Genomic DNA, 19,482 nt, shown 5'->3' with positions numbered 1-19,482 from the left:
TGCCTCCCCCGCCTCAGCCCGCCGGGACGTTACAAAACAAACCCGCGCTTCCCGCGGCGCACGCGCATCGCCGCTCCCGCCCACCGCGCGTGCGCGGGGGCGGCGCGCTGACGGAGGGGCCGGTGAGAGGTAACGGGGGGATCCCATCCCTGACCCCAGCCCGATCCCTTTCCTTGTCCCCGTCCATGTCCGGAGCCCCGAGCCCTGCCCCTGTCCTTGTCCTTATCCCCTCTCCCAGCTCCCGGCTGGCCCCATTGGCTGCCCGAGGGGCGTGGTGGGGGCGGGCGCGGTCCCGGCTCGGAGGGCGGAGCGTCCCTGTCCGGCTGTGGGTGCTGAGGAGAGAGGGGTGCGGAGAGGGGGTGACAGGCGGGCATGGGCGATGGGCAGAGGGGAATTGTCTGAAAGTGAACAAGGGTAAGTGCAGCGTCCAGCTCCGCGGCAGGAATAAGCCCGGCGTGCAGTAGGAAGAGCATTGCCAGGAGGAAGGTGATCCTACCCTCTGCTCTGCCCTGCTGAGGCACATCTGGGCTGCTGTGTCCAGTTCTTGGCTCCTCAGGACAAGAGAGACATGGAGCTCCTGGAGTGGGTCCAGTGGAGGGTGGCGAAGATGATGAAGGGACTGGAGCATCTCCCTGACAAGGAAAGGCTGAGGGATTCAGTTACAGTTCAGCCCCGGGTGTCCCTGTGTGCAGCAATGGCACCAGAGAAACGGGCAGGAACTGATGCCGAGGAAGTTCCACATGGACACAAGGAAGAACTTCTGTAATCTGCAGTGACAGAGCACTGAAGAGGCAGCCTCCACCAACAGGCTGTGGAGTCTCCCTTTCTGGAGATATTCCAGAACTGTCTGGACACACTCCTGTGCCCTGTGCTCTGGGATGACCCTGCTTGAGCAGGGAGGTTGGATCAGATGAGCCACTGTGGTCCCTTCCAGCCTGACCCATCCTGTGACCCATGCAGGGGTGTGGGCACAGGTTGCCTCAGGAGCTCCTCTGTGTTCCTCAGGTTACAGGCATACCACACTTAGCATATATATTATTAAAGCACATGTTTGGAGGGTGTTGCTGCAGTGATACAGGTGCTCTCCAGTTTTATGAAGGATTTCTCATATAGGTGTCATGTTTCTTGGGAGTTGTGAAAAAGATGAGAGTGAGGAAGTGACTGACCCTTGAAGCCAAGCTGTAAAGGTTTTATTTTTGTAAGGAACTGCAAGGATATGGTATGGAGAGCAGAAACAGAGGAGCTTACAGCTTTTAAGAGTTACTGAACTCACAGACTGGTTTGAATTGGAAAGGACATGAAAGATCATCTCATTCCAACCCCTGCCATGGGCAGGGACGTCTTCCACTAGACCAGGTTGCTCCAAGTTTCATCCAGCCTAACCTTGGACACTTCCAGGGATTGGGCAGTCACAGCTTCTGTAGAAAATTTGTGCCAGGGCCTCACCACCCTCACAGGGGATTGTTCACATTGTTGCCCCTATCAGTTTCATGCATGGTGGGACGAGCTCTGCAGCTTGTATTGTCCCTGTGTTCTCACATACCACATTTTTTTTCTTCTTTTTTTTTTTCAATGTCTCACTAGTTTCCATCCAGCCCAAGCCATCTTTTCCAAAGTGTGTGATTATATCAGCAATTTTCTGACAGCTCACTTCTTGCAGAGTGCCTCCTTGATGCTGGAGACTGGGAAGAAATTCTGTGAGGGTGGTGAGGCACTGGCACAGGTTGCCAAGAGAAGTTGTAGCTGCCCCAGCCCTGGAAAAGCATCACTCTTTGACATGAAGGAATTCCTAGATGAGAGAGATGTGAAGCTAAGAGGGTAGCTGGCCATGCCATCTTCATGTCTCACACTGGCTTTTCAGTGACTAATTAATGTCAGTGATTCTGGGGGACTGAAATAAGTACACATCTCAGACGTGGATATTGATAAGTTGAGGGAATGTTTTCCTTGGTTAGAGGAAGATGCCGGATTTTTCCTGAACTCTGTTCCTGGTTGAAAGGCAAGAGGAAGGGCTGTCTGTCAAATCAGTGCGTGAACAACGCGTTTTGTTTTTCTCCTGAGGGATTGCTTTGGATTCAGCAAACTGCATGACCTCTCTATCCTCACAACTGCTATGTTAGGTGCATATGATAATGCAAAATGGATGTTTTTATTTTGTCCAGCTTGCCCCACCCTGTGAGGAGAGCCATGCTGAGGGCCGGGGATGCTGTCCTGCGGCTGCGCCGCTGTGCGCCCCTGGCCTGGCGCGCCCTGCACAGGCAGCCGCTGCACCCTGAGTGGGCTGTCCTGGCTCAGAAGCAGCTGAAAGGCAAGAACCCAAAGGATTTAATTTGGCACACCCCAGAGGGAATCGACATCAAGCCTTTATACTCCAAAAGGGACACGGAGGACTTCCCTGAGGAGCTGCCAGGGGTGAAGCCTTTCACTCGAGGGCCCTACCCCACCATGTACACATACAGGCCGTGGACCATCCGCCAGTATGCTGGATTCAGTACAGTGGAGGAGAGCAACAAGTTCTACAAAGACAACATCAAAGGTGGGGCAGCTGGTCTGGGGAAACAACACTGCTTTGTGAAGCAATGGGGGACAGGAATTCAGTCAGTTACATGGAAAATGTGATTATTCTATGCTGTGCGTTTGGATTTCTGATCCCAGTGGCACTGTCTTATTACTGGGAAATTGGATCATTTCTGGAGGTGCCTTTGTGTCATTTTGCTGTGGAGAATGAATGTGTTAAATGCTGCTTTTAGTTATTGCACCTTATATATTGCACCTATTATGGACATAATTTGCATCCATCCCAGGGTTCAAGCATCTGAGATCAAGGAGCTGAGGCAGAAGTTAGCTGGTAGCACAGCCCAGTCACTGGTCAGAGGGGGGAATGCCTGGGGACAGCTGAGTTTTGGGTTCTGCTTACAGGTTGCAGCAGCAAGAGCTCTGGCTGTCCTGTTCCCTGCTTTATATGAATAATTCTCTCTTACTGCAGATTAACAAATAACAGTGTGTGTCAGTAGAGCCAGGGAACAGTCTGTGGTGTTTAGTTTGTGATAAAGAGAAGGTAATGTGGCAGAGTTTGACACTTCTGTTCCCAGCAAAGCCAAGCTAAGTTATGTGTATAAGCACTTATACTGCCTGTCTAGGTGTATCTATAACTTGTGGGTTAGCTGTTATCCAGCAATTTTTAAAGCACAGTAAGGACTACCTTTTTGGCTTTTTTTTCCCAGATAAAATCTTCTTTATTTGAAGCTAAGACTACTAGACCTCAGACAGGTTTGGGGAGGGAACAGTGTGTAGCATCAAAATTTAGTTTGCCATCCAAGCCTGAGTCATGTAAGATAGAGTGAATATATTTAGATCCCATCCTAATGGAAGTCTGTTCAACACTTCTAACTATATCTCTTTTATGGTTTTTGTTTTTTTCCTTTCTTTTTCATATAGCTGGCCAGCAGGGATTATCAGTTGCTTTTGATTTAGCCACCCACCGTGGTTATGATTCGGATAATCCCCGAGTTCGAGGAGATGTTGGAATGGCTGGAGTTGCCATCGACACAGTGGAAGACACCAAAATCCTTTTTGATGGAATTCCTTTGGAGAAAATGTCAGTTTCCATGACAATGAACGGGGCAGTCATTCCTGTGCTGGCTACATTCATTGTGACTGGGGAAGAACAGGGAGTGCCTCAGGCCAAGCTGACAGGGACAATCCAAAATGACATCCTGAAGGAGTTCATGGTCAGAAATACCTACATTTTCCCCCCAGAACCATCCATGCGGATCATTGCTGACATCTTCCAGTACACCTCAAAGGTATTCATGGTTTAAATGTGTAACTTCTATTACTAGGTTAGGTGTTTATGAGACACTTCGGAGAACAACGAAAAGATGTCATAGAGAAGGTTGTGGAAAGGGCCAGTAGGAGAAGTTAAGATCCAACACCAATTATAATATAAATCTGAAGTTTGAGTCAGACCAGATCTGCAAACACATCTTTGTAGAGACGGGTTGTATTTGCAGTCAGCAAGGAGTTCAGAAAATGGACTGGAGACAGGCTGAGAGAGCTGGGGATGTTCAGCCTGGAGAAGGCTCCAGGAAAACCTCATTGCAGCCTTTCAGTACCTAAGGGGGGGTTTATAAAATAGATTGAGAGCAACCTTTTACACCAATAGAGACAACTTTTTACACAGATAGTAACAGGACAAGGAGGATTTAGATTAGATGTTAGAAGAAATTCTCCCCTGTGAGGGTGTTGAGGCTCTGGCAGAGGTTTCCCAGAGAAGCTGTGGCTGCCCCATCCCTGGAAGTGTCCAAGGCCAGGTTGGAGGGGCCTGGGGCAATCAGGGTTAGTGGAAGGTTTCCCTGCCCATGGCAAGGGGTGTTGAAACTAGATGACGTTTAACTTCCTTCCAACTCAAGCCATTCTGTGATTCCATGTTGAAGTTAATAGAACAAGTATTTGGTACTCTCTTCTGCTGTTGTATCCTGTTGTATCTTTTTTTTTTTTTTTCAGTATATGCCAAAATTTAATTCCATTTCCATCAGTGGGTACCACATGCAAGAGGCAGGAGCTGACACCATCCTGGAATTAGCTTATACCATAGCAGATGGCTTGGAGTACTGCAGAACTGGGCTTAAAGCTGGCCTCACTATTGATGAATTTGCACCTAGGTGAGCTCCAGAAATTTGCAAGTATAAAACTCACTTTTGGTAAAACCTCTATAGAGTTTAATATCAAATTCAGTATTTTTACACATACAAGCAAATAGAAACATTTCCATCATCTGTGAAAGTACATTAATCAGAGAACTTGCTGTAGGGCTTCTACATTACTGATCCAGAGTTCTCTGAAAGATTCAATGTTATCTTCTGTTCATGTTCTCCTATCACAGGCTCTCTTTCTTCTGGGGAATTGGCATGAACTTCTATATGGAAATAGCAAAGCTGAGAGCTGGGAGGCGGCTGTGGGCTCACTTGATTGAGAAAATGTTTAAGCCCAAGGATTCCAAATCTCTTCTGCTGAGAGCTCATTGTCAGACTTCGGGCTGGTCACTCACTGAGCAGGTTAGAAATTAGACTCTCATCAATCTCCTTGCTTAAAGGTGTTCCCATGGTGTGTGTCTTAAAGGGTGGTGCTACTGCTGGTGCTATTCACAAAGGTGCAGCAGCTGTCCTCTCACTCTGACAAATGCACACCACATTGGCATTGGATGCACCTTTATGTCAATTCAGGACTCAGGATGAAGCTCTCTCTTGGATTTGTCCTGTGAGTTATCCTTCCAAAATGCAGTGCAGTCAGCAGATAGAGGCACTTTTTTCTCAGGATCACTGGCTTGAGAATTATTTAAGCAGCCAAGGGAGTCTTTCACACACCTGATGCTCAGGGCTGAAGACAGAAGTAATGGTTACAGCTCATCTGCTCCTTTGAAACTGGGAGCACGCTCTGCTCTTCCTGCTGATTTACCTTACAGCAAGGAGATAAACCATTAGAGTGCATACTGTTTCCCAGGTGAGATCAGAGCCTGCTGCTCAATCAAAGTCATGTAATAGGAGTTATTTTTAGGTTGTGACTGTAAGCCTTATTGACTTCTGTGCATTGTTTTTTTTTCCTTTTTTTTTTTTCTTTTTTCAAATAAATATAATGTTTACTTACATTACAACAACACAAAACTAAAACAGTGGAATTTTCTGAACAGTGGCCTCTGTGGGTCCTCCAATTAAAAGTATGGTGGGAGTGCAAGAATGTTACTATTACCAAAATTATATTCAGTTGTCTTCCAGTGTAAATATATTTCTGGCTAGATCATAACTCTTTCTTTTTGTCTAAACATTGCGGTTTATCTTAGTATAGCTTCTCAGTGTGCAATATTTTCTCCTTATAGGTTTCAGAGGGCAAATATACTTAACATGCCTTTAGATAGGTATCTACTCATAAATTATGTTTTACATTCTTACCTATCCAAATCACAGTTTTCTATAATTACCTTATGTGATGCTGTCATAAATGAAAATATTTAAGCACATTTAGTTCCAAAACACATCTTGACTAGTAATTTGTCTGACACATGTACTGTTCACTGCTCCAAGAATTCTGGATTTGGAGGATAAAAGACATCAGGCATACTGTTCCATCCTCTCTAATTTGGATTCACTCAGTTCTTTGAAACATCACTAAGCATAAATTAGTCTTTTATTTGTTGCTGTGAGCAGCTTTCTTTATGGATTAATCTCTTTGTTAAGATATCGACAAGTGATAAATCAGTTAGATTTGGGCTTTTTTCAGCTTTTGTTTTGATTACACTGTTTCAGTGGGCAATTTTGCATTTGTTTCTTTGCAATAATGACTAACCTGCCTCAGCCCCGTGCCAGAACCACTGAGCTTCAGAGCTCCCCTTTTCCTTCCAGGATCCCTTCAACAACGTCATCCGCACCACCATCGAAGCCATGGCTGCGGTGTTCGGGGGGACGCAGTCTCTGCACACCAACTCCTTTGATGAAGCCTTGGGGCTGCCCACAGTGAAGAGTGCTCGCATTGCCCGCAACACACAGATCATAATCCAGGAGGAATCAGGGATTCCCAAGGTGGCAGATCCCTGGGGGGGATCTTACCTCATGGAGTGCCTCACCAACAATGTCTATGAAGCTGCTTTAAAGGTCAGTTTGCAAAACTTTCTCTGGGAAAATTTTAGGGATAGGAGTTTTGAGAAGCGTCTTCTAAGGACTGTATGATAAATTGGTAACTTCTAATCAAGGAATTATTTTACACTTCTGCTTCAGTGATGTCTTTGTAAATAAACTTTACAAAACACAGTTTAGCACACAAACCATATAAAAAAGGTTTAATCAAAATGTGGGTGGTAGGACAGGTACAAAGCTCAATTTTTAACCCTTGCTACTACTCACTATCTCGATCCTCTTAATTTCTCAGCTTATTGAGGAGATAGAAGAAATGGGTGGAATGGCCAAAGCTGTTGCTGAGGGGATCCCCAAACTTCGTATTGAAGAGTGTGCAGCCCGGAGACAAGCCAGGATTGACTCTGGTAAGAGCTGGGGGATGAAAGAAAGGAAAGTTGCCAATAGCATACTTCAGTATAAAGGTTTTTTACAGACATGTTCATTGTGATTTTTTTATTTCTCAGTTTAGGAGTAGCAGATTGTGAGTGCTAGAACAAATGGTGATGGTTTTATGTCAGTGAAAGCTCTGGAAAGAGACAGAGTGTACGAAATACAGCACCAGTGTGAAAAGTCTTGTTTGACATGTTCAAGATTAGATTAGACAAAGCAGCAGAAACATCATTTTAAAGGAGTGTTTGTAGCCTTCAGTAGGGAATGGCTTGATTTCTGATAGGAGCTCTAAGATGTGATTCCTGCGTTTAAAAGCAGAAATGCCACCAGATGGCGATACTCACCGTAGCTGGCAAAATTCCTGGGTTTTTCTGGAAAACTGCCCGTGTTTCCTGAATGGTCAGATCATAGCAGGGGATGATACAGCTCCCTATTTGCTATACATATGTGTATATACTCAAGGACTAAGTATTTGTGCAGATATTTATACATGTGTGCTTAAAACACTATTCCACTCTTTGTAATCTGCATTCCAGTAGTAATCCAGGAACAGAAACTAGAGATAACTCAAACATGAAAGAAGTTATATGGACTTCTTTGTATGGAGGATAAATTTGAAGCAGGTCTTAATTAAGGCCAATAAAGAATAATCAGTAAAGTTCTGTGTTTTCTCTTGTAGGGTAAATGATTTAACGTTGCTTCAAAGAGTGTATTAATGTTATCAGGCACTGCAAATAAAAATATCTGATAAGTCCATAATGACTGAAACCTAAAATATAGTTTTCCAACATGATAAATTAATTTTTATGCACATGGAGTAGTTTTAGGTAGGAACTTCACTTTCTTATCTATCTGTTAAATCAGAAAAGTAAATGCAAAGCAGGAGATCAGCACTTCTGCATAGTTCTGTCAGATACACTTACGTAAATTTAAAAAGAGAAAAATAGCCAATGTATTTTAGGGACTCATTACTAAATCAGTTTGCAAGATAAATATTGTTCTATTTCATATTTCATTTTCTGCTGGAGTATTCACTGAGTTGAATGTTCATGCATTTAATCTCTCATCATAAAATCTGGGAAATACAGACTTAAATCCGTTCTATAAGAGCAGATTTTACATATTTGAAATGTGTATGGTTATATAAGCAAAGCAATGTCTAATTATGCTCAAAATCTTCTTGTCCTGTTAACATGTCTTTTCACAGTAGTTTGCAAATGTGTTCTGAGTTTCTGGTGTTTCCACTGGAAATAGGGTCTGAAGTAATTGTTGGAGTGAACAAGTACCAGCTAGAGAAAGAGGAGACAGTGGAAGTTCTGGCCATTGATAACTCTGCAGTCCGTGCCAAGCAGATCGAGAAAATCAACAAGGTGAGAACAACTTTCTTAAAAATGAAACTTATTCTAATTGCAGACAGAGATTAAGTAAAGGCAGCTTGCCAGAAGTTTGACCTTCCAATTTATGAGAGTCCATTCTGGTCATTAGTGCAGAAACTGGAATATATGTTGAAACTGGAATATAGATGTTTAAAAATATGTTCAACCTTTAAAAATTGAGAGCTTTACATGTTCTGAAAATAAGATGGAAACCATCTATGCAATGTTTTGCTCTAAAAGCCTGTAACGTTGCTTAATCACTCACTGTTGGGTCCTTCTTGTCAAATGCTACTGAGGGTTACAGAACCAGAAATCAACATACACTTTCATAATCAGTGAAAACACAGATAAAATTGGTTTAGTGTTATCTTATGGATTTGTACACATTGTAAGGTCCAAGATGTCTTTTGACTTCTAATCTCATTGAAATAGGAAGTGGATATTGACAATTCCACATCCAGAATTAATATTTGAAATTAGTCTTCCACACTCAACTTCCCATTTCACTTTGTGGTTTCTTTGAACTGAGTGTCTCTCTCCTGCACTTTAGGTGAAAGCCAGCAGAGACCAAGCAGCAGCCCAGCGGTCCCTGGCTGCTCTCACACAATGTGCTGCCACTGGGGAAGGCAACTTGCTTGCTCTGGCAGTGGAAGCAGCACGTGCCAGGTACTGGGGTTGAGCAGCCAATTCTTACTTAAAAACTGATGGTTCATTTCACCTTTTAACTTTTCTTGGGTGTGGTGTCAGCAAGATTGGAATTTTGGGGTTTTTCATTAGAGGTGGAAGTAAATAATGCCTGCAGTTTCTCCTTGTAAGACAAACTATTATTATATTACAACTTCTTAAGGCAATGCTTTGATTTCTCACAAGGAACACTATGGATATAAAGAATCTGATATGAAATTAGGTTGTTTGTACACATTCTACTGTTTACAACTCATATTCTTAACAGTTCCAGGATGTAATTGAGTTTCTCTGTCACTCAGCTGTTTCATGGGTGAAGGAGTTTAAGAAGTGTCTGAGATGTGAAAATGGATATTCACAGTCTTATCATGCTCTGTTGCTTCATCCTTCCTTGCACCACAGATTGGTGTGAAAACATTTTTTGGCTGAAGGAGAAATCAGTTTGCTTAGTCAGGCAAAGTTGTAAGAAATGTTCTTGAGCAGTGTTAGGCATCCTTAAAGTCCAGGGAAACAGTTCTTTTTTTCACCCAAGGTGCTTTTGAGGCTGTTTTCTTTCCTGTTTCAAGGTCAGCATCAGTCTCTAGAATAGATTCTGTCTGTCTGTTCCTTAATTAACTAAATGGCCCAAATATGGGCAAACCAAATACACTCCTTATTGGAGTGCTGCCCTGTTTTTACTGTCAGGTCTCAAATTCCTTCATTCCCATTCCTAGAATACTTAATAACTGTATTTTAAATCCATTTAACCACAACCTGTCAGGAATCTCCAGCAATATGTCTACATTTGTCTTGGAAATGGGAAGGTCACAGGAGGGCAGTGTTGGATTTACAAGGAATTTGTATCCTCTATATCAAAATTGATCAGTTAACTCCTAATTTCTCTCCTTGGTGACTTTGTTTTTGTTAACTGTAAAAGCTTTAATAGACTGAAGATGCACTTCGTAAGTTCCAACCACAGAACTTAATTCTGCCCCAAAACTATATATGGGATGTGACCACAGAAAGAAACTGTCGTGGCATCTGATACAGAGTGTTTGAAGCAGGATTGTGAACTCTGGGAACATGTACAGGGAGCCTTCTTGTTGGGTGCAACATGGGAAAAGGTTTCAAACTTAACACATTCACCCTTCACAAGCAGTAAACAAGTGGGCCAGATGTTACCTGTATGAGAGGGACAGCTGCCTCTTTCCTGGCCAATGGAAAATGATGGATTGTGAGTATGGTGTATTATAACTCACTTGGAATAAAATGAGTAGCACAGAATTATCAGTGCTGAGCTATGGAAAAGATTCTGTAGACTAGTACAGAGATTTCATTGCTGACAAACACAAGTAGAAAAGTTGATGTTGATATTCTAACACGAGAAATAAGGCAGATCTGAAGTTACAGACAATGAGAGCAGTACCTCCCTTCTGTGCTTCATGTCTCTTGAGAAACCCCATTACAGGAAAGTGGGACAGGTTACACAAAGTTCTTTCTCCCACACCTGCTGTGTTGCTTTTGTGTTCCTTTTCAGACTTGCAGTTTAGTGATGGAAAGGGAAGGCAGAAATGCAGTGTAGCAGCTTGTGCTTCTCCTTTTTCTGCCCAGTCTGTGTCCTCATGGTACTTCCTCACCTGATTTCACACTGCTGCCTCTGCTTACTGAGGAAATGCAGAGAGGAGCAGCAGCAGCTGAGACTGAGCAGACCCTAATAGGCACATTGTGGTCATTGACTTTCTCCAAACTGGTGTTTAGGCTCTGCAGCTGGTTGTGAACCACTGGGAGAGAGTCACACGCAAATACAGACTGATAAAAATGGTTCTGTATTTGTGGCTCCAGAGACAGCTATTCCATTGTGGATGGATGTGTGGCAGAGATTTTAAAAAGAAAAAGTTTATTGGTTAACAGCAGGAAAGTACTCATGAGTAGTTTAAAAGCAAAACTCCTGTTATTACTTAAAAGCTTTAGATTTAAAGGGTTGCAGAGATTTGGGACACAGTTTTCAAAATACAGGGGTTTCAGAAGCAATGTCTATAAAAGAAAGAAGTGTGTTTAATTTTTGTACAGTACACAAAAACAATTTCATCCCAGGCACCAGGTTATACCTCATTTATTTTTCATTTGTAACATGAAAATTTCTTTCACACTTTTTCATAATAAGAGCACATCACAGCCATGCTGGGCTTTATTTAATACTGAGGTATACTCAGATACTGCTTCTGCAAAAGTTGAGGAGAAAGATTTATCTAAGCTTAATTTTCTCTAGAAAAAAGATGTGCTTTATGCCACTGTAGCCCTTCACCACACTGCCAGGAGTAAGCCCTCAGTGTTTGTGCATAGAGTGTATTTATTTTGGGCTGCAATCTGTGATGTCTGGCACTCTGAAAGGGAGTCAGTATTTATAGACACTGTTTTTAAGTCTGCTGCAAACTTGCTTTTTAACCTTGGGGAAGCCACCTTCCCTAACATACTTTTGCAGTTTACTTTTCATTCTTTGTTAGAAGGTATAGAAAGCAATAATATTAATAAGATTATTTTGATATCCTGAAAATGTAAACCTGATGGCACAGTGATTAACAGTGAGTCGAACAGAATTCCAGAAAGCCAGGGAAGGAGAAATGACAAAAATGGCCAAAACAGTATCAATGACATGAGTTAAAAATGTGTGTTCCAGAGTGATGCTGTCTTTAGGCAAAGCTGGCCAACTGTGAAAAGTGATGCCAGAGATAAGAGGCTATTTCAGATATCTGAGCTATATAGATCTTGATATGTGATCACAAATGGATTTCTGACATTTTACCTTTGCATAGTTTACATTTGTAACTAAGTTTGCTGAGTATGAGCCAGCAAAAGAACAAATTAGTTGGGGGGAGCAGAGGAAGTACAACATCTCTCTGAAATTTACTGAAAGATTCAGTGAATGCAGCAGAAATCCATGATTTGTTACTTTAGGGGCATGTGTGGCAGGTTGCACATGGTCAGTACCTGCTGAAACTGCAGTAGAGGTGTGTGGACAGCAAGGTGCATCTTCTCCAGTCTTTCCTGAGCATTTTATATAAAAGCTTTAGAGAATGCTTAAGTTAATTTTGCCCCAGAGTAGCTTGTAGTTGAATCATAGAATCACTTAGGTTGGAAAATTCCTTTAAGATCATTGAGTCTAACCACTCACCCAGCACTGCTAATCCACTACTAACCCATGTCCTCAAGGGCCACATCTACAAGTTTTTAAATCCCTCCAGGGATGGGAACTCCACCACTGCCCTGGCCAGCCTTTGCTACTGCCTGACACCCATTTCAGTGAAGGAATTTTTCTGAATTTCCAACCTAAACCTCCCCTGGTGCAACTTAGGGCCATTTCCTTTTGTCGTGTCATTTGTTACATGGGAGAAGAGACCAACCTCTGCCTGACTCCACCCTCCTTTCAGGGAGTTGTATAGAATAAATATAATGTGGCAGGAGAAAATATGAATTCCAGAGGTTTGAAATGTGGTAGCTTAATTAGTTAGATACTTATTACTGCTTTGGTGTCTGTATTTGTAAGCACAGTTTTGAAGTGGTTTAGAAGAGTAGTATTTTTATTTCCTTCCTTTGACAAAGTTTGCAGCAAGTTGTATTCACCACCAATTTTTCAATTGCTTTGGGATAGAGGCTGTTATTGCTGATGTTTGAAGACAGCACAGCCTAGTTTGCCTCTCTCACTTGTGCTACAGCAGAAGTATTATTTCAAACATGTACAGTGTGTCCAGTAGCAAACAAAACTTGTAACTTGCACGTAAATTTCCCAGATCCTTCTACATCTAGTGGGTAAAGGAGCTGTGTCAGGAGTAGAGAAGAATAAACACTAAAATAAAATTATCAATGGAAAGACAAATAAATTCCTGTTAAAATGTTAGGTTTCAGTCTCTTCTATATATTCCTATTTTTTTGTCCCCTCTTGATTTATATTTTATATTTTAGCATGAGTCCAAATGCAGGATCTTTCAGTCTGAGCCCCCCCAAAAAAAACATTCAGAAAATCTGATTTAATCTAATTTTCTGAAGCATTTTGCCATTTTCCATTGCCTTGCCAGTTGTAAATCAATTCTCACATGAGCAGTAAAATATTTTCTTAAAAATGCCTGTGCATGTTTTGACAGTGGGTGGCAGTGGGGTGAGCTGGATTTTCACAGTTGCAGCGCTGAAAGGGAAACCAATGTAAGTAAATTCGTTCAGCAGCAAGGCAAATGGTTGGGCCAGTGCCAGTGATGTCTGTGTTCTGTTTGCATTTCAGCCTGCTGATAATAGGAATGGTTTTTGTCTGTGCCTCAGGTGCACTGTGGGGGAGATAACAGATGCCATGAAGAAGGTGTTCGGGGAGCACAAAGCCAGCGACCGCATGGTGAGCGGGGCTTATCGCCAGGAGTTTGGGGAGAGTGATGAAATCCTCCATGCCATCAAGAGGTGAGAACTCTTCCCAGATAGCCAAACATGAAATAGCCTCATGTTTGATCCAGGAGGTACATGTGCTACTGACTATGCCCTAAAAAAACATTTCCCAAACCTGGGTGACATCCCTGAGGAAAAAAATGACCTGCAAAAGCACTTTCCTAAGCAGGAAAGTAGAATGGCAAGGATTAAGTACAATAAGACAAAGTCAAAACTTAATAAAACTTGTATTTGCTCTCAAATAAAATTCACTGAGGTGAAGTTAAGATTTGAGGGTTTTGTTCAAATAGCCTAAGCTGCTGCAGGATTAAGAAGCTGAGAAACATTGCCTGAAATCCCTGTCCATTGGGTTGCTTCTTTTAAAGGCTGTGTAATAGTCATCTTTAAAATATTTCCAGCAGTTCATGCTACAAAAGCTTGTTTTGATCTACCCATAAATTGTTCCTGCAATTTCACTCTTACTGATGCTAAAATCTGTCTGGATATTCACATACAGCCTCCAATCTTTGGTTATTACTCATACCCTGAAGGAGAAGGCATCCCAAGATGTTGGTATGTGTGAAAACAGTTGCCTTGTGGGTCTTTTCTCAGCTTCTGCCTTTACTGCTGCCCTCAGGGGTACAGAGCCTGAAATGCTGCTGTGGGAAATGATGCAGCACAAATCAATCCCTGCTGTGTTGGGGCTTACTCATTAAAGAGTTCAGGCTCTTCTGAAAGGGAATTGCTGATGGCTTTGCAGTGGTGATGATTAGATTGACTTGAAAGTAGTTGTGCTAGGAAATGTTACCATTGCTCTTTTATTTGAACTATTTAAATTTAACTATTTTTAATTATGCTTTTACGTGAAAGAGAACTGAACTAATCTTGATTTTCACCCTTGAAAATCAGGATGTAGCTCCCTTTCTTACATAGAATCACAGAACCATTTAGATTGGAAAGGAGTTCTAAGATCAGCAAGTCCAACCTGTAACCACAGAGAGATGCTGGTGGTACTTGAATAATGAGCAGTATGATGACAGGTTAATATCTGAGTCTGTGATTACACAGTAACATCAATACAACAGAAATATGAACTGCCACGATCCCAAAAAAAGAGGGGCAGTGGAACGAGTGCACAGAATAGAAGATACAATGATCCTTCCATGTACAGATTTTTACTCAGTGGAATGATAATGCACAATGTGACATCCAGGACCCATCTCTGTGCAAGTACTTTTGAAATAATAGGTCATAATTATTCTTAAAAACTAAAAAATGTGTTTTGGTGAGTTGTAATTTAGCTCATTAAACCCTCAGAGAATTCAGTATTTTACCTGTTAGAAAGCAAAAGAATAAGGGAAGATTTTTTTAAAATAAAGAATATTTTCTTGTTGAGGCTGCTAAGTACAAGAAGTGAGTTAGTAATAACATAACATGAATATTAACATTGTGTGCAGATTGCACAGCCGAACCATGACTTAGAAGATCTTTTTATTTGCTGAAATTTTGCTACACTTGCAGAAAGTGATGGGTTTTTTTGTGTGGGATTGCACTGTGACTTGCAGTGACAGAATGCATGTTTTCAACCAGAGTTAACAAGTTCATGGACCGTGAGGGCCGCAGGCCTCGTATCCTCGTTGCCAAGATGGGCCAGGATGGCCACGACAGAGGGGCCAAAGTCATCGCTACCGGCTTCGCAGACATCGGCTTTGACGTGGACATAGGCCCCCTGTTCCAGGTAGGACTGAGCAGCAGCCAGAGCATTCCCTTTGCATCCCCTGTCCCCGGGGCCGTGCCCAGCCCCGGGCTGGGCCCTGCCCTGTCCCCTGTCCCCTGTCCCCTGTCCCCTGTCCCCTGTCCCCTGTCTGCCCGCAGACCCCGCGGGAGGTGGCGCAGCAGGCCGTGGACGCAGACGTGCACTGTGTCGGGGTGAGCACGCTCGCCGCGGGACACAAAACCCTGGTGCCTGAACTCATCAAGGAGCTCAATGCCCTGGGCCGGCCCGACATCCTGGTCATGTGTGGAGGAGTCATCCCCCCTCAGGTACGGGCAGCATCATTTCCATCGAGCTAAGAGACTGATTTATCTCTGAGCTGTTGGGCTGTTTCCCCTGTTCCGGAATGTCAGAGCACTGAAGGTTTCTCTATACAGTCACCAGGGCCAGCACAGGTCTGTAAGGTGGGATCCCCCTGATCTGATTTTCTGTGCACCATGCCCTGGTTTAACTTTGAGTGTTTGTGGGATGGACTATACAGTTATGTTGTGAAAAGATGATCTTCAGGGAGATGTTCTTTATGCTCTTTTGTTTCACATCATCAGTCCTTGCATATCGTTGGTACAAGCTGGCTTCTTTCTTAAGAGGTCTTTTGACTTCCAGTGATGATTGGGAATAGCCACAGCCAGTGACTAAGGCCCCTGTCAGGTCCCATCACCCATAAGCTGCATGTCTCACTCACTTTTCAGCCTCTCCTCACCTTCCCCATCATCAGGCAGGTGTTGCCTCTCATTCCCTCTGCTTTCTCCTAAACTGTTGAGCAGTTTGTTGAATTCTCTTGCAATCAGATCTGTGCTTTCATCTTTAAATTTTCCTTAGCTAATGCACAATCTGCCTGTCTCCATCACCTTACAGCCATCCTCTGTCTATAGTGATCAAAAAACTGATTTTGCACATAAACCTCCTGTTATTCCCTTTTTCCACACCTCTCCCTTTTCTAGGCAGTTAAGTAAGTTCTCAGGAATGATAGAATTCTAAACTGAACAAACAAAACTCATAGTATTTTTCTAGGAGACAATTTGTGTTTTCTCCAGTATCTCTCAATGGGATGCTAATACCCTGTGGTTGGTGAAGTATAATATATCCTATATAGAAGAAAGAGAGAATACAGAACTGCTTCCCAAGTATTTTTGAAATTTCAGGACAGTCATAAAATTAGATTAATTCTAGCTTGCAAGAGACCACTGGCAGTCATCTGCTGCAAGCCCTTGTTTAAAGTAGTATTTTCAAATTGGAAGTTAGATCAAATTTAGGTTAGGTTATTCAGACTCGTATACAGTTAACTTTTGAATACTTTCCAAGGATTGTCATTAGTCTGACTCTAAAGAAATAAACCCTTTCCTATGGATATTTTTTTCTTTTTTTTTTTCTACTTTCTAACTTCCACCCTTTTCCCATTTCCTTGAAACTGTGCTGCCTCTCTCTGGGACTTGTTGCTTTCTCAGGCCCAGCATAGAGGACAGAGCACGAACCAGTTAAATCAATTACCAATTGTCTGTTTCACTATTAACTACAGACCTTAAATCTCTTTTCCAACAGGATTATGACTTTCTGTATGAAGCTGGCGTTGCCAATGTGTTTGGTCCAGGCACTCGTATTCCAAAAGCAGCTGTGCAGGTGTTGGATGACATTGAGAAGTGCCTGGAGAAGAGGCAGCAATCCATGTGACGCTGAAATGTCACAACTCAGCAGCCTTACACTGACCACATGATTGTCAGCAAGGGATGGCCAACCACAAACCTCTGCTCCCACTGCCCCTGGCCTCATGTTTTGTGCTTTCTAAGAAAGTTCTAAACTCTCTGCTTGTTCTATTTGAGGATTGTTTATATAGGTACCCACAAGAAAATTTTATCTTGAGAACTATGATTTCAGGAAGTGAAGGGAATTGAAATAAGTGTGTTTGGGTTTTTTTCTCCAGATATACTGATAAATAAAATAACTGCTGCAGCTCTTTGGTTGGTCTCTTTTGCATGCAGAGAACTTTTTTTGAATTTTTTTGATAGTTATAGTAGACCTAGAACTCTTCTGACAGTATCACTCATCAGCAGAGATGGGATTGAATCCAGCAGCACTTTGATTTGAGAAATGGTGGCTTCTCAGGGAAGGGCAGTGATGGGGACAGAGCACAGTGCACAGCTGCTCCTATACAGGCTACTGCCATATACAGCATTTGTATCTTATTAAGCCATGAAATTCAAAAATTATCTAACTATAGTTTTATAAAGAGAGTTATGTTGTGACTGCCCCATCCCTGGAAGTGTTCAAGGCCAGTTTGAATTGGGCTTGGAGCAACCTGGGATAGTGGAAGGGGTTTGGAACAAGATGATCTTTCAGGTCCCTTCCAACCCAAACCACTCTATGATGCTGTGTTTCTCTGATTCTGTGAAGTTGTTCATCAAACAGCTTGTGTTTTACATTAATGAGCACCAAAACTGTTATGTGGGTGAAAGAAGAACCCAAGACAAAGTTTAAGTTGCACAGTATTACTGGCAAAGTAATGGGGTGGAATCCAAGCCTTTGTAATGTTATCCTTGTGCTCTAACTTCTGGAATAATGACCTCTCTCAAATTTGATCTTTGTTCTTAAGTGAATCACATTTAATTTTGCAGATGGAGAATTGACCATTAACAGAAGTTTTCTATAAAAAAATCTGTAAATTATTCCTGTGCCTTAATAGCCAGAGACTGCCTAGAAGCTTTTTCAAAATAAGGCATTGAAATTAAACTTATTTCAATACATATCAGAGTTTTAGTTTGTTATCCAACTTTATACGTCATCATCTTTATATGATGGCATAAAAAGTGTCATATCTTATGATTCTTGATATGTCATAAATGGAGTAGGGAGCTCCATTGATCCTCAGTGGAAAGAAAGAAGCCGAAGGTGGCTGGCTCAGGTTGAGTGTCTGCAATGTAAACCTCCTAAGAGTGGTGAGAAAACTCCTAATATGTGAGAGGTCTGATCTGTTTGAGATTTTAGATTAAATATTTGTTTGTGTTGAGGTGGTTGCACTGGTGATTGCAAACGTGAGGTTCCCAGACTCACTCCTGAACTCAGTGCTTGCATCCTGAAAAGACAGCACAGTCCAGGGCTGGGTAGGAAATAGCCATGGAATTATAATTTGAACATAAATTACCTTCTCAAAGCTTAAAAAAACAACCAAACAAACCTGGTGTTATGGTTCTACTGAATCAGCAAACTCTGTTCTCAGTTGCAGTCATGTCAGTGCTCTAGCCAGGGGGGAATTTGGGATCTCAGGAGCTCCCATGGAAGCCATGAGAGCCAGGACTGCATCTGCAGGGTGACACTGCTAGGAAGGTCCCCTGGGGAATGCCTTGTGTCATCCTGTACAGAAAACAGCTGCAGAGAAAGGGTGGTAAAACACTGGAACAGGCTGCCCAGGGAAGTGATAGAGTCACAATCCCTGCAAGTGTCCCAAAAATATGTGGATGTGGCACTGAATGACGTGGTTTAGTGGTGAACACGGTGGTGATGGGTTGATGTTTGGACATGATTTTAAAGGTATTTTCCAACCTTAACTTTTCAAATCCCAAAGTGTTCCAACAGCTTCTGTGGCAGAAGAGTTGTACCTCAGCCAGCAACAGCTGAAGGACACAGTTCCTGCTGAGAGCTTCCTTCCCTTCCCACTGTGCCATTTGGGACACAGAAGGCATCCTTCACTGACTGCCACCTTCCCACCAAACCTCGTCCGACCAAGGCTGCTCAGCTCCGTGGACTTGTGCTTGGAGGAGTTGGAACTGCACCTCTGAGAGAGCAAGGAACCAGAGAGCTCTAATTTTGAGAGAAGCCACATTCTCACCTTTTCCTGGCAGTGAACATTTCTTGCTCCCCATATGGTTTTCAGTCTGAATTGCTGAAAAAATACACACTTAGCGGTGTTTATTTGGTAACAGTGTGTGCAACCTTTGGTTTTCTCTCGTGGCTGTTTTACTGGTAGGGCCAACAGTTGGCAGATAGATTGCATTAAATAAAATCAAAAGTATAGGAAAAAAAAATCAACAAAAATAATAAATCTCTTTTTACCTGAAAATAAGTTTAATTTACATGATTTTATATTTGGCACATAAATCTATTTCCCCTAAGGTGAAATTTCTTGGGGAAAAAGTAGATTCTTAATTTTTTTTTCTCTGTGAGGCCTAAAGACAATATTTGAGAGTTGCTTAAAAATATATACTTAAATCTC

At 42.4% G+C, this 19,482-nt stretch overlaps 1 protein-coding gene across 2 annotated transcripts; it reads left to right on the top strand.

Annotated features, from left to right (window-relative positions):
• The first annotated feature begins 58 nt into the window (after window positions 1-58).
• Window positions 59-17,225, top strand: MMUT (methylmalonyl-CoA mutase). 2 transcript variants are annotated; one of them, XM_021527227.2, is made up of 13 exons: window positions 59-129; window positions 2,163-2,536; window positions 3,439-3,806; window positions 4,507-4,664; window positions 4,886-5,057; window positions 6,399-6,647; window positions 6,922-7,033; window positions 8,313-8,428; window positions 8,985-9,100; window positions 13,409-13,540; window positions 15,095-15,242; window positions 15,380-15,547; window positions 16,818-17,225. In XM_021527227.2, the coding sequence occupies exons 2-13, from the start codon at window positions 2,188-2,190 to the stop codon at window positions 16,944-16,946; spliced, it is 2,217 nt and encodes a 738-aa protein (XP_021382902.2). In that variant the 5' UTR covers window positions 59-129; window positions 2,163-2,187; the 3' UTR covers window positions 16,947-17,225. The 2 variants fall into 2 exon arrangements, with proteins under 2 accessions (XP_021382902.2, XP_021382904.2); XM_021527229.2 differs by having other exon boundaries at window positions 101-122.
• The last annotated feature ends 2,257 nt before the right edge of the window (window positions 17,226-19,482 follow it).

The sequence above is a fragment of the Lonchura striata genome, chromosome 3 (genome assembly GCF_046129695.1).
Source record: "Lonchura striata isolate bLonStr1 chromosome 3, bLonStr1.mat, whole genome shotgun sequence".
NCBI lineage: Eukaryota > Metazoa > Chordata > Aves > Passeriformes > Estrildidae > Lonchura > Lonchura striata.
This window is presented reverse-complemented; position numbering and strand designations above follow the sequence as displayed.